Source organism: Danio rerio, chromosome 14, assembly GCF_049306965.1.
Source record: "Danio rerio strain Tuebingen ecotype United States chromosome 14, GRCz12tu, whole genome shotgun sequence".
Classification (NCBI taxonomy): Eukaryota; Metazoa; Chordata; class Actinopteri; order Cypriniformes; family Danionidae; genus Danio; species Danio rerio.
Window position 1 is genome coordinate 32768863 of NC_133189.1, and position 16221 is coordinate 32785083.

Genomic DNA, 16221 nt, shown 5'->3' on the forward strand with positions numbered 1-16221 from the left:
GGTCATTGCGCTTGGCAAGCAGAGACACGAATGCCCGATCCGGCTGAGGAGGAAAGAGACTAAAAGCCGGTAAGATTTAACAAGCATCACTTTCTAGCCAGCTCCACAACACTACTATAATCGTTAGAGCTCGGTTATGCTTGACGAAAGGACTGTTTTCTTCTTTTTTCTCTGTTTACTGCGACAACTTTTTAATAACGATAGATGGCTGAACGATAAAGGAAACGCTAGCTTTGCTAACCACTGGGTCTACCAGATATGAAAACCATACGTCATTCCAATGTCTGAATGGCGATTGAACTGTGTAAATTGAGTTTTGGTTCAGAATTGTTTGAAATGAGGCTATGTGATGGGAAAATCTTGTCTTGGCATCCTCCATGCTCTCATGGTGATGATGATGATGCTGCGTTTGACGTTTGGCATCCCACGAAGAGAGCCGTCGTCATCATATTCACATTCAATGATCAGACCAGGCGGAATAAAAGAGCTATAACGTTACCGGATTTCGTTATTTATAGAGATGTGGTTGAAATGGAACGTGTTTCATTTATCAAACTGAACCGTTTCCACGGTGATGGACGGAACACGTGCATCTGCGTAGAACTGACGGCAGTTTGAACATAATGAGGTCGCGCCCAAAATAAATGCAAATGAATCATAACTTTAGGTAGCTTTATAGGCACAGCTTTTTTGATTGAAATATGTAACGGTATTTTCGGTTATTAGGTAAATCCCTATTTGTTGATGGTGTTACTTGAACATTTGTAAATGTAGATATCAAAGGGATTGTTTACCCATAAATAGAAAATAATAATAATAAATGTTATTCATAATGTATATTCATAATGTATATTCATACTATATAAACATTTTTATATAATGTTTTTAAAGAAAAGTATTGTTCATCAAGCTATTTATTAAATGTAAAAAAAGGTTAAATTATTATTTTTTTAGTTTAAATAACTATTTTTCTTATTGAATATAGTTTCAAATGAAGTTATTGCTCCAGTCATTATTGCTTTTAATACTGTTATCATTAATAATAATGCTAATAATAATAATAATAATAACAATAATAATTAATATTCGAGTGATTTCTGAAAGATTGTGTGTCCCTGAAGACTGGAGTAATGAAGCTGAAAATTCATCTTTAAATCACTGGAATAAATTAAATTATAAACAACTTTTGAACAGTTATTTTATAGTGCAATAACATTTCACTATTTTTCTACTGTATTTTTGATGAAGTAAATGCAGCCTTGGTGAGCAGGATAAGCTTTTCTTTTAACATTTAAAAATCATCATACTGACCCCAAACTTTTGAGTGTGTTTATGTATGTATGTATATATATATATATATATATATATATATATATATATATATATATATATATATATATATATATATATATATTTTACATTACATTAAGGTCTTATTATGCAAGTAAAATATTTGATCAATGAAAAAAAAGAAAGTTATTTAAGCTACAACAATATTACATTTTATCTACTGCCTTGGCAAACAATCCCCAGCATGTTTAAAACAATCTGGACTGTGAGCTTCCTGTCATATAATGATGTCTATCTAACATTAGGAATCTGAACAGTTCATCTTCCAGACTGACATTGTGTATGTAAATTAAGCATACTTAATTTCGACCAATAACTAATTCATCATTCTTTTCTATTTTAAACTGTGACAGAATGCTCTCAAACTTTAGTGGACATGCTCAGAAATGAGTTTGTGGCTTCAAAATTTATATTTAAATAATGTAAAGTTTATTGCACATACCTGTCATTTCCTTTCATAAGACCTAAGCAATTCTTGCTAGTGTATTATTTAGTTTAGATATTATATATAAACATACCTGTATATGTTCTGCTGAAGAACAAAAGTCACTTAAATCTGAATGGTTTGAGCGTGATTTTTTTTTTTGGTTGAACTATCTTTTTACAACTACACGTCATTGTATGTTATGTTTACAGAAAGATAGACTTGACATGACCGCGTCTTCAATGGGTTATGCTAATATTTGTGAAAGGACTGTAATCACAGCCACTCAAAGCACAATTGATGTGTACTTTGAAAGTGTACATTCAGGTCAGCTTGTCAGAATGTGTCCTTTTATTTAACGGAGGTCACTTGGTAAAGGGCAGGCATGATAGCAAGTGTTGCACAGATAATGGGATCAGATCCAGCATCCAGTCTTCTATTCCAGTCCGCTGTATGTCCACCTGCTGAGGATCTGGTCCGTGAGTGGGGTGAGCTGAAGGGAATGATATCATTGGCTGTCTCCGCTCGCTGACCACTCTCACCAGGATTTAAGGGTTCTCATTGAGTATAACCTTTGTACTGGCTTTAGGTCGTCCGGGCAGATTAAGAAATTGCATCAGTCAGCATTAACACAGTTGGTTTCTTTAGAAGTTAATTTGTTGATGGTTAATGTAATTAACTTTGAATTAGAAACACAGAGCATTTATTAATTTCGGGTGTGATATTTCTTTCATGTATGTGAAGATTTTAAATATTGGGGCGTTTAATTGTAGATAACGTTTTTAGTGTTAAATGTAAGATTTTCTGTCATCTAATGGTCACTTGTAACTAAAATTTAAATGAATTTAATTTGAATAATTTTTTAACATTTATAAAATTAATGTCCTTCACATTATAATTGCACATTGTCAGCAATTGTCTTCGTTTACTGACTTAAAAAGGGTTAATTTTTAACTTGGAGTATTATGTAAACAAAACACAACGTTTTAGAATTAAAGATTTACATTTAGAATTAAAGATCAATTCTGCATTTAAAGTACATAATAACATAACAATTATTTAATTTGTTTCTTCAAAACATTTAATATCTCTGTATCATACCTAATTTGTTGTTGTTGTTTTTGTTTTTTCATTGAAGCAGCAGATATTATTTTGCCCCTAGCCAATATAGGCTTAGGGTTGTGTCAACATCACATGCTGGTTTACCAGGATTGATAATATCGTGACTTGGTCTCTGTTCACCAAAATGTTGTCAGCCTAAAAACAAACAGACTGATTGCTTAATTGTTGAAGTAAGAAGGGTTTGGTTATCTGAGTCAGTGGACTATGTCCTATCATAACCTTTTGCCTTTTGCTTATGCCACTGCAACAGCTCTACAGCTGGTCACACCATCAGAGAGGGTCTTATTTCATGGACAGTACTGAGCACAGTGTCAGGGTGATGCAAATCTATGTAAATGTTACAAGGTCTTTGTTTACAGGTTGTAAAAGTGGTGTTCATTTGAATTTGTTTCTGTTGAATCCGTCTTTAGAGCTTATTATTGTTTCTTCCTTAATCTGACAGCAGTCGTGTGATCAGGAGTTGACCTTATCTCCCTGAGTTGAAATGATTATAAGCCAGAGTTCACCTACGTGGCTAATGAGGGAGATAACTCAAGGAAAAAGATTAGCTGTTACAATATTATATAGTGCTTCCTTGAAATCTAGACTAACCAGTGGCCTTGGCATTTCTGCCATGCTGTACCAGGAACTAGAACACATAATAGAAGTGTATCAAATGTGCCTACAATAATAGGCAAAAGCTAGTGTTTCAACCTTGTGCTTTAATATCATGTCGTTGGTTTGTTCGTCATTCTACCCTGTTTTTAGACTAAAGCAGGCACCGCAGAATATTTGTGAGGAAATTGTGACTTCATACTAGTGTTACTAAATTACTATGAGAGACGCACTATTCACTGGCCTGGAATGTGTCTTTTTCGTGGCACATGTGACTGGCCTCAAATTAGCCTCACTTGTCTCATTAAAGTATCTGAATAGTATCTGAAGCTGTTCTGCTTGAAGCATCTTACTTGCTCTTTCTTGTAGTAATTTCTCATAATGTGTTATTTTGTTGTTGCGCGCATCTAATGGAAATTTATTTCCTCTTTTTGTTATTGTCATTCTCATCAGGTTGCACATTTTGGAGTCGCATATTAGACACTTCTAGAATCTTTTTGAACTTTGACCCAAGGCAACAATCTTAGTGTATCTCAGGCTCTGCCTGACCCTTCATCCTTCAGTCCCCTCCAGCTTCTCAGCAGACGTGCGTCTGAACATGGACCTCAGTGCCGTTCTCTTGTTTCCAGTACATGCAGTAGTGTGGCTCTACTCCCTCTTGAGCTTTCTGCCATGGTACTTTCTGACAGGAGCCCAGGAAAAGAAAGCCTTGGCAAAGAGGCTCAAATCCAAGTCAACCAGCGATCAACCGGATGGACCATATCGCTCCACGGATCGCTTCGAGTCCCTGGTCACAGTGGACTTCCCTGGAAAAGACACCCTTGATAAGCTGTTTGACTATGCAGTAGAGCGTTTTGGTAAATTAGACTGCCTTGGAACCCGAGAAGTTCTGAGTGAAGACAATGAGACTCAGCCAAATGGAAAAGTCTTCAAAAAGGTACATTTTCTGACATGCTCATTCATATAATGCTGCAATGCTAAATTGCTTAATTTCAGTTTTCTGCTTCAAATCCAATTTAGTTATGTTATTCACATGACCTTTCTCAGTTTAGACTGAACTCGCTGGTCTGAACAAAAGACTAATGTCAAAGAGTTAAAAACATATTTTATTCATAAATGTACACTAATGTTCAAAAATGTAGGGATGGAAAGACTTTTTAAAATTTTTGAAATGATCATGCTCTCTACTAAATTTATATCTGACCACAAATACAGTAAAACCAGTAGTAGTAAAATGTGAAATGTGCTGTAGTGGAAAAGCAGAATTTTTTGCAGTCTTCATTGTCACATGATTCTTCAGAAATCATATTTTGTCATTATTAATGTCATTATTACTGAGTTTGTGCTCAACTCTTCTTTAAAGATTGTTTGACAAACATATATAGATGGATAGAATGTAATCTTCTACATTAATATTTTATTTGTAATGGATTTATAAATGGTAATTAATATAAAAACAAATAGATTTTTTTATTGCACATATTAAAAGTTTATATAAAAGTTAAACAATTGGAACTTTCTGAATTTGTTTTTTAAAAATACTGCAGAAATGAATTGTAAAGCTTTTCATTTGGTAATGAAGATGAAAAAATTCACCAGGGTAAAATGTTTATTAATATAAAAGTGTGTGCGCGTATGTGTGTGTGTGTGTGTGTGTGTGTGACTGCTTTTGATTGCCAGTTGATTCTTGGTGAATATAAATGGAAGTCCTATGAGGAGTTAGACATTGAAGTCAGTCATTTTGGGAGCGGACTGGCAGCACTAGGACAACAGCCAAAAAGCACCATTGCCATTTTCTGTGAGACGCGGGCTGAATGGATGATCACCGCTCAAGCCTGCTTCAGACGCAACTTCCCCTGTAAGGAAACCAGATTATTTGTACTCTCATCTACCACACTTTCCTTTATCCCTAAAAAAAAAATAGTCATAGGTTTAATGCTTGCCGATGATTCGGATGCTTTTGTGACATCCCAAAATGTAATGAATATGCTTTCATCTTAATCCTCTTTTGTTAATCTGTTTCATGTGTTTTATTCATTTATTTTTGCAGTGGTCACCTTTTATGCGACTCTTGGAGAAGACGCAGTGGCTTATGGATTGAATGAGTCTGGAGTTACACACCTGGTCACCAGTATAGAATTGCTGGAAACAAAACTAAAGGTGAGCTTTTATTTAAGAAACCGACCTTTTCTTTCAGCGTGTTATTGTTTGGACAAAGAAAAGTTGTTGATCCTGTGTGCTATTTTTAGTGCAGATCCTGTCAAGTCACCTTTATTTCTGTAGTGCTTATTACAATATGTGAGTTTCTGTCAAGCTGTTAACTAGGTTAACCCTTTTGTGCTGTTGGGGGTGTTTTCATTCACGCTGAGATTATTTTATTTTTTTTCAAGGCTTAATTTGGCCACAACTTTCTCTGTGTTTCAGCAAATTGACTATTTTTGGTGACAAATCTTAAGTTGACACACATTTTGGAAAAATCCAAAATTGAAATTTTACAAAAGCTCAGCAATACACTCAAAATGCACTACTCTTTCGTTATGTTCATGGCTGTTTTGTCCCTATTGACAAAGTCAAAATTAAACAGTTTCCCAACAGGGAAAACCACCAGCAGTCAAGAATGCATTATTTGATGTCATGGCTTTGCAATCAAAAAATGTAGTTATAATAGAGGTCAATGGGCCAAAAACAGCCACAAACATAATGAAAGGGTTGTCAATTTGAACAATACACATGGGTTAAAAGGAATAGGTTAGAATGACTGGCACAAATCAATGTCAAAACAGCACATTTTTCAGTTGCATTATCTTTGCTACACTCAAAAACTGCAGATGATAGATGAATGAATAGATGGATAGACACACATCATCAATATAAATTTGAGATAAAACCCATACTGAATCTGACAAAAGTCTGGCTTACTCACATCTGGCTTATTCACTCATAACTAACTCGGTTAAAATGTTGATATTTTCTTAAATGTACAGTAGGTTCTGAATCAATACAATGTCAAGGAACACTGACGACAGCTAACACTATATTAACTATATTATTACCCACATTAATGCACATTAACGTTTGTTTATTATGATTTGTTGCCTGCTGCTTTATATGCATTGTTGCATTCTGATTTGCTGTGAATGTTTTTATCATCTGAAAAAACAAAACCACACCAAGCGATTTATTTATTTATCTTTTCCCAACAATATTGTTCCTCTCAGCTGTTATTACAGCTGTGGGCTCTGCCTTTATCCATTTTGTTATAGTTGTCAACCTTTATGTGAACAGACATTTATTAATCATGTTTGGTAAGCAAAAACTATGGAAATGCAAACATTTGGACTTCATGAGTTTCTTTCCTTTATTGAAAAAAAAAGATTGTAAAGAATGTTGGTAACTAATTGATGGTTCCCATTTGACTTCCATATTTATTTTTACTGTGGAAGTGAATGTGGACCAAGGTTATTATAGTTTTGCATTTTTAAATTAGCTTTTTTTTAATAATATTTTTAAATTAGCTGAACCTAAAACCAAACAAATTCAACTGAAGCAAAAAATCATTTTATTTAGTTAGTTTTTTTTAGTAACTGTGGTTAGTTTTAGTTTTTCTTTTTTTTTCTTTGTTATTTTCAATTAACAAAAATGTTTTTTAACAAAGTTTTAGCTTTAGTTAAAAACTAAAATAACCTTGGTGTGAACCATTGGCTGGTTTCCGAAGTTGTTTAAAATGTCTTTTTTGCATTGAGAAATTTTTTAAACCATTTGAGGAATTGAGTAAATCGTTAGGAATTTTTTACTTTATGGTTGAACTTTCTCTTTAATTTTTGAACGGGCCTGGTTTTTCACAAAATCTTTTGCTTTTATCTTTCTAATGTTGGAGTTCAACAAATTGACAGTCAAAAGCTAAAGCTAGTGCCAGCCGGCTTTAAAAATGTATGTATTTATTTAAAAGTTCTGTTTTTTTATATAAATTTGTTTATTCACATTTTTATTCCCATGTAGAGTGTTCTTCTTCAAATTCCCAATTTAAAGCACATCATCTACGTGGACAATAAGAGCATGAACACAGCAGGATTTCCACAGGGCATCCAGATCCACAGCATGCACTCAGTTGAAGAGCTGGGAGCCAAGCCAGAAAACTGTAAGTACCGTTAAGTCTTTAAAAGCACCAACTTCACAGTTGACATTTTATTTATATGCTAATTAACATTCTCTCTAGTTTATCCAATGTTCAACCACCACACAATATTGATTTGAATCAAAATTTGCACTGTAATGGATTCGTCTCCATCAGCAGAGAAATAAACAACAATTGTTTTGTTTTTCAGTGAATAGACCAATAGTGAAGCCCGTCCCATCAGATCTTGCTGTTATTATGTACACCAGCGGCTCCACCGGGAGACCTAAAGGGGTGATGATCATCCACAGTAACCTGATTGGAGGCATGGCAGGCCAGTGTGAGAGGATACCTGGGTTGGGGTGTGTATAATAGAGTGCAATATTACCTTTTTATTTTCAGCGGTCATGGTTATATAAGCAGTTTTAGCATTCAGTTGTTTTTTAAAAAAGAGACGGAAAAAATATCAGCCAAGACACACAGTTTGTAGTTCTTTTCCTACTGTAGATGACGTCATTCAGCACAATGAACTCCAATGAAGCATTGCCAAATATAATTAAGTATGCTTATCCATACTTTTTTATTATGATTACAAAAACATGTATGTATAGCTCTGGAAATAAATAAAAATAAGAGACTTCCCAGCTGTTCTGGCAGGGTTTCTCCAGGGTCTTAAAAATTCTTAAAATGTCTTAAATCTCAAAATTTTAATTTTAGGCCTTTAAAAGTCTTAAATTTACCGAAATCGTGTTGTAGGTCTTAAATCTTTTTTTAAACGGGTCTTAATTTTTCTTTGTTCATGTATTGCTACCAGATCTGGCCAAAACCCATACAATCACCAACAATCATCTCAGTAAAACTTTCTATTTAAAAAGGTAATATCTAACTTTGTTTATCATAATGCTTTAATTATTTTCCTTACAGTAACATTTGTTTTAATGTTATCCATGTATTTACTGCTGGGAACACCGACCTGGACAGATTGTTGATTTAATTTATTATATTTTTTTAAACTTTTAAAACATTTGTTCATTTTTTTATTATTATTTAAGTAGATCTTGCTTGTTTTACACAATATTTAAAGTATTTAGCTAGGAAATAAAATCTAAAACATTTTATTGTTTTATTTTTTTATGTATTGTTGTATTATTAAATGTATTAAATTATGATATTTTTTTGATAGGTAAACAAAAATCTTTTTTTCCATCAGGGCCATTTGAAGAATTCCTTAGCCTTTAGCCCTTTGTGGGTCTAAAATTCCATTCATAATGGTCTTAAAAACATCTTAAAGTCTTAAATTTAACTCTGTGAAACCTGCAGAAACCCTGTATAGGTTCTCTGTATTTTCCATTAATAAGCATATGTTTTGAGTAAAACTATTAATTTGTGAAGCCTATATCTAATAAATCTAGTAAATCCAGAGAAATGAAGAAACAATTGTCAAATGTTTTTCTTTTCTTTTTTGTGACCAATTTGAATAAAAGCATTTTAAATTAGCCCAACAAATTATATACAGAACAGATAATGTTGGAACTTACTGGAATAATTAAAGTAGTGGTGAAAAATAAACATAGAAAATAAATATTAACTGGAACATATATCATGAATATTTTACATAAAAATATGGTACATTTAGTGGTATTTAAATCAAATAAAAAATGTTTATTTTGCTAATAAAATTTTTAATAAAAAATCAAAAAATCTAAAAATGTATATAAATTGATATCTAATTTAAGACATTTCTTTGAAAAATGATCAAACCTGAGACATTCATGCCCAAATGTGTCTACGTTAGAAAAATGAAGAGTTGCAATATGACGGATGGGTAAAAAATACACTATAGAGAAAACTAAATACAGTAGATTTACACCAATAATCCAACAATGTCTGAGTGAATTTCGATTGTGGTCTTTATCAGTATGCCTGTATGCTTCCACAGACCGAAGGATACATATATTGCTTATCTTCCTCTTGCTCATGTGCTGGAAATGACGGCTGAGATCTCATGTGTGACATACGGCTGCAGAATCGGCTATTCTTCACCACAAACCCTGTCTGATCAGGTACTGCACCTTTTACAGCATCAGATAAATATAGCAACATATTCACACAGATTTGTGAGCTTTTTGCCAAATTATCAAATTAAATTAATCTCTGTGTGATGATTGAATTGCTCGCTTTTCCTTACAGTCAACCAAAATTAAAAAGGGAAGTAAAGGGGACTGCAGCGTACTGAAACCTTCCCTTATGGCCGCTGTACCTGTAAGTCAGACTCCATTAACATTTTCTTCTCCTTTCATTCACATCAATTCTGTTGTTGAAAGTCTCACACCTTTTGCTTGTTCCATCAGGAAATTATGGACCGCATCAATAAAAACGTGATGAGTAAAGTGCAAGAGATGAGCTGTGTGCAGAGAACCTTGTTCAAGCTGGCCTACGACTATAAGCTCGAGCAGATCAAGAAGGGTTACGATGCGCCGCTCTGCAATATGTAAGAAAATGGGCTTCAGTTAATCACATGTGCTCTTGTTAATGAGTCTGGAGATTTAATCCTCGTCGTTCCCTGATGTGTTCAGCTTGTTTAAGAAAGTCCGAGCTCTGCTGGGTGGAAATGTGCGAATGATGTTGTCTGGAGGAGCTCCTCTGTCTCCTGCTACTCAGCGCTTCATGAACATCTGTTTCTGCTGTCCTGTTGGTCAGGGATATGGTTTAACGGAGACCTGTGGAGCAGGCACTATCACCGAAGGTGAGGAATCTTTTCTTAAAGCTGTTCTGTAGAGCTGTATGATTCATGGTCAAACGATCACGATCTCAATTCAAACACCCATCAGATCTTAATCGACATGATTTGCATGTTTTTGTTCAACTTTGGACGATCGCTATGGGGCATTCAAATTTGTGTTTGACCCACAAAGAACAGTAGTCACGCATGTTTTGAAACACTATATGCACGGCAAGTGTTTCAGTCACCAATAAACTTCCAGTGAAAGTGACTATTTTCAGTTTCATACAGTTCCTTTTACAACATCACTAATGTAATTTCATTAAAATATAAAACCAGTGTTTCACTTACCACTATTTTAGGGTGGCGCCCCACCCTCCCAATGGCTTTCCCCGCCACCCCTTTAAGTCAAATTAATTGTAATTTTGATATAGCGCCAGATCACAACTTCTTCAAATAAATAAGCTTAATAGCCATATGCAATATCTTATTTACACACAGGCATGTCATTTCTGTCTCTACATGGTCGCACGTTTACAAATTTCTGCTCTCTGAATCACACACGGTGGAGTTCCATGCAGCCACTCTCTGCTCTATGGGAATGAGAGTGCATGCCACATCTGACAGGACCGATACATTCTCAGAAGTGAATCACTTTAATTTCCCAATGGTCGCTTAATTCTTGAAAAAAAAATTTTAAAAATTAAAGAGTTAACACTTAAATGTTGCTTAGTAATAATAGCAGGTTTGGCATGCTGTCCCGGGAGAGAACCCTGAGCTCGGAGATAATTGAGCCCAGGGCTCCCACCTAGTCAATGAGCATGTGAAGGGGTTCAAGATTAGGAAAATCCCGAGAGCTCCTCCTGGTAATGGAGGAAAGGAGGAGTTGGGGTGGATGGTGGGATTCTTCAAAAAACAAAGATGAGGGAGTATAGCTGCGGTCACACTGGCCTTTTTGCCCATAGACTTTCAAGTTTCGCAGTTTGCTGCGTCGCATGGCTCAAGCTTGGTGAGCTCTGACCTGCGAAATCACATCTCTTGGCTGCGTGAGACCAATCGGGGATAAAAACATTACCACTCTGGACAGAAATTTAAAACATGGACCAATCGCTCGCTTTTGTTAATGTCTAATCATCTTGTTTAATCCGGCCCCTTTTCACAGCACCGTACTACAGAATTTCGCAAGCTCAAACTCTAGCGTGACTGCAGCTCAATGCTAGTCGGGCTATTTATAGTGAGTTTGGAATGATCTGATTGGCTTACTAATGATTAAACATAAGAGATCAGCTGCAATCAGTCATATCACATGCTCCTCTCAAAATCAGTTTGTGAAACTTTACTTATAGTCTGACAAAATGCCATCTTACAGCAATAACAACATTGTTTTGACAAGATTACGTTGACGTTGCATAACCTGTGGATGTTGGACTCGGTCTCTCTCGTGTGCACACTCGGTCAATGGTCAAGTATAAAAGTATACTAGTGTACTTGTATACTAATAGCACTTAGACAAACTGGCCCACTTTCTAGTTCTTTTTAAAAGTATAGTTTTTTTATTTTAAGTTTAAAATGTCTTTTATCGCATCCTGACGGTCCCAGTCAGAAGTGTAAACTGTGAGAGAGACTTTTTAAAGATTTATAAATGCTGAAATTTTATAATGGCCTGACTGTTTACTGGAAGCGGTTGAGTTAGTTTGTTGAAAATTAAAATTCCCTGTACATATATCCCATTATAATGGACTTTCTACCAGAAATGTACATTATCTGTCACTGATAACATAAATACACATAACATAAATACAGTGAATAAAAAGTATTTCATTCCAAATGTTTTTAAAATGGACTGATGGTTGATTTCTGTGAGTTGTTCTGTAGGAATATGTCATTTATTTTGGTTCTCAGATTTTTTATTTCTTTATTAAAAACACTTTGCAAATGTTCAAACCCTGTCATTGTCCTTGTACTCAGCCCAATTGAACCTACAGCTTTAATAGTTTTTTTGTGCCAAAAACTGATATTTAGGGAAAAAAGTTCATAAATAACAAGTTTAAGTTGTAATCATTCACATCAATTGATTAAAAACATAAAATTATAATTAAATACTACAAAAATATGATACAAATACATGTACAATTGTCCCCATATTTTTTGTCATTCCTGTCACATTTGCATTAAATTTAACATAACAAGGCTATGATTCAGAAATGACGTTATTTGATGGAGAAGCTGAACGTGATCAAGATTGTGTTCTATCATTGAATTGTATGATTTTTATGCTTGTTTTGTATGATTTATTTTGAGGACGACAACCTAAAGGTCAGGCCCTGTCACATTATTTATAAGTGAAAATGTATGATACTGGTAGAATGTCCCATAATTTATGTGATGCCATCAATTAACAAAGTTACTGATAAATTATCTATGTACAATTTACAGCATGGGTCCCTGCGGCCCTCCAGGAATTGAGTTTGAGACCCATGATTTACAGCATATAGAAATATAAATAGTGATGACTACAGTAGTGATAAAAAGCACCATTTAAATCTATCTTAAAGCTTCAAGTTGTGTGTTTAAATTGGTAGTGTTACATTTACAACCATTAACAATGTACTTTTCACTAAAGAAATCATTCAAGAGATTCTTTAAAAATGCTGCTTCATCCAGTAATGAAACATGTGAAGTTTTTCTATTAAATCTTTTAGATTAAGTATCTAAAATATATATTCATTTTAATTATATGTGCAAAATGTCGTAACAAAACAAAACCACGCTTCCATACCTTTTATTAAATTGTTATTATTATTCATATTTATGGTGTCTATTGAGAATTGTGGGAGAACTGTGACCTCTATTTTAAACAGTTTCTTAATGTCTCCAGAATCATGCAGCTTTACACTCTTTTTGTTATCAAATTAGTTAAGATGACATTTGTGTCTTTGTTGTGCAGTTGCAGACTACAGCACAGGACGAGTAGGAGCTCCTCTGATCTGCTGTGAGGTCAAACTCAAAGACTGGGCAGAAGGTGGGTCAATAATACTAGTACACATTTTCCATTTAGCTCCTACTTGTACATATCTTGTGCATATCTTAAGCCTTAAAGTAGTTCACTATAAATTATATTCTATTATGCTTCCTACAAATCTAAATGCTGTTATTTTGTTCTGTGGAATCATTACACAACTGTTGCTATAGAACATTAATACATGTTGACCACCCTAAATGTCATACTCCTAAAAAGAAGACTATGGTACAATCTTGGATGTTTTCATAAGCCATTAATATTGAATTTATTTAACAAAGTTTTCCAATATTAATGTTTTAAAATGGCTACAGGTTTTCAGTATGATTTAGTGATTTATATTTAATGGTGGAACTTAACTGAACATCCAAAACGGCGCTGTGTCCTGGGGTGAATGTACTCATTGTATCCATGTACATGTTTTTATTTTTACCAGCTGAGAACTCAGTAAGAGCTCATCAAATGTTTAGCACTCAAAACAGTGCCGAGAATTCCAGAAACAGCTGTTCTGGCATCTGGACTGATTCATGGATAACATAGGTCCTCTAATGATCATGGAGCTTTGGACACACAACTCTTTTTGTCATGAAATCTTTTGTTTTTTTGTAGCATCACCATTTGTGACCTCCCATTCTTTTTTTGATTAGCTTAGATGCCTTTAGTGCATGTTGCGTTTATATTTCAGTCGTCTGACACCCATTTTTTGGTCTTGGTACACACCAAGGTTCAGGTGACAGCATTACCAGAGCAATAGAATAAAGTTTTTTTAAACCAACCCATGCTTGCAAAGTGTGAACATTGGGTTATAACTCATTATATGCTTTCCTTCAGGTGGTTATACAAAGCGTGACAAGCCTCATCCGCGTGGCGAGATCCTCATCGGTGGCCCTAATGTGACTATGGGCTACTACAGGACTGAAGGCTGTAATAATGACGACTTCTTTGTCGATCAGAATGGCCAGCGGTGGTTCTGCACTGGCGATATCGGAGAGATGCATGCTGACGGCTGTCTACAGATTGTTGGTATGTCTAGATTTTAGGCATGTCACATTTCACAACATCCCATGATCAGTTGTTAACGTTAACTATGAATTAATGGATAAATCATTAGCCTTAATAATACAGGATGTCTATTTTAGTTGCACATACTGACCAACATGACACTCCAAATCTAAACATAGTATATTGACTTTATTGTGCAATGCGGAAGTAAGCTCTTCTCTGGGATTGTTTTTACAAATGCCGATTATAGGGGAAATGATAAGGAATAATAACTTGCAGTAAATTACTTGCCCTACAAACAAATGTGTTGATGGCAATACAATACTAATAAATAATATAATATGAAAATACATGTTTGAAACATCTAGCAGCATAACAAGCTGTTTTTTACATTAAAAATCAATGGAAGTGATTGAGACTGGACGTGCTGACTTGGATGTTAACACTGTGCATGTGTGTATCCATCTGAGCAAATGATGTTTGTTACTGTAAGCATGTTATTTTCTTCCCAAATGGGTTTAGGAAATTATGAATATATCGCTGACATAATTAACTATCTGATAATGCTGATGTGGTGCAACACAACAACACTAGACCATACACTCATACATTAGTACTCCTTTTTTATTAAACTCATAGATACTCATGGCTTTGTATTTTCCTTGCATCTGCTGTATTTGTTGTTGATGTTGTGCAAAAGTAACGAGCACCTCAAAAATGTGTATGTTCATGACATTGATGCTTAATTGACCACCGATAAGGTGTATCGAATTAAAGGATTACTGAATGTATTGATGGTCAAATATATTCAATACAGTGGAAGTTTTGTTTGAATTAAAATCATATGTTTGTATGATCTATTGATATTCAACCCTTTGTTTTATTTGATCTGTAACCTCTAGACCGCAAGAAGGATCTTGTAAAACTTCAAGCTGGAGAGTACGTCTCTTTGGGCAAAGTTGAGTCAGCGCTGAAGAACTGCTCTTTCGTTGACAACATCTGCGCTTACGCAAACAGGTTTGCACACTCGGCTTTGTCTGATGCTTATGGGATGATACTGACCCTAACAAAGGCTCCTCTCTTCAGAACAGCAGATGCGCTGTATACTGACCTCTTTTCTCTCTCTCTCTCTCTCTGCCCACCAGTGACCAGAACTACGTTATCAGCTTCATTGTTCCTAATCAGAAGAAACTGACAGCTCTTGCCAATCAGAAAGGCATTGAAGGCACGTGGGAAGAAATCTGTAACCACCCAGTTATGGAAAGGGAAGTTCTGAGAGAAATTAAAGAAGTCGCAAATTCAAGTAAGTATCAGTTACAGTGTTTATAGGTGTGACTGACAAGGTGTAAAGATCAAAACGTGTACACTTCATTAGGAAATTCACTCAGATTGAGATTCTGTGAAGACTGGCTTAACCAGTTTACATTTTCAGCATGAAAACCACACAGGTTGTTTTTATATTACAATGCTTTTTTCATAAAGTAGTTTAGAATATATTCAGATTGTTTTTTTTGTCAATTGAAGCATTTGTTTTAATGATTTAGGGCCGGATATAATCAAGTCACCCACTTTGTAAAAATCGACCAAAAACGCATTGTAAGTCATAAGTCATTGACTATATGATGGAGCCTATTCGAAAGTTACAATAACCCTGTAAATCAGGTCATGAAGGCAAAAAACTGTTTTATATTTATATGATGATAATACTAAATATAGACTATATATTACAATGGTATATTTCCTGTTATAAGTACTATTATACTTCTAATATTCAATTAAAGGAAGGTTAATATTGAGTGTTAGAGGTAATGTTGTCTCGTTATAGGTTTAACAATGTTTTTTCTGTTTCACCAATGAAAATTTTCCAGTTAAAA

The 16221-nt window shown here is 34.6% G+C and overlaps 1 protein-coding gene across 2 annotated transcripts in view; it reads left to right on the forward strand.

Annotated features, from left to right (window-relative positions):
* The window catches only part of acsl4a (acyl-CoA synthetase long chain family member 4a), a 19818-nt gene continuing 3597 nt past the window's right edge, over nt 1-16221 (forward strand). The window contains exons 1-14 of one of the 2 annotated variants that reach the window (XR_012389408.1): nt 1-69; nt 3944-4427; nt 5171-5348; nt 5541-5650; nt 7490-7628; nt 7816-7966; nt 9544-9667; nt 9795-9866; nt 9956-10095; nt 10181-11083; nt 11126-13348; nt 14177-14368; nt 15250-15364; nt 15493-15650. Coding sequence is in view for 1 of the 2 variants with exons in the window: in NM_200649.1 (NP_956943.1) it covers nt 4089-4427; nt 5171-5348; nt 5541-5650; nt 7490-7628; nt 7816-7966; nt 9544-9667; nt 9795-9866; nt 9956-10095; nt 10181-10350; nt 13274-13348; nt 14177-14368; nt 15250-15364; nt 15493-15650 (1963 nt within the window). In the remaining variant the exon portion in view is untranslated. 2 annotated transcript variants of the gene reach the window in all.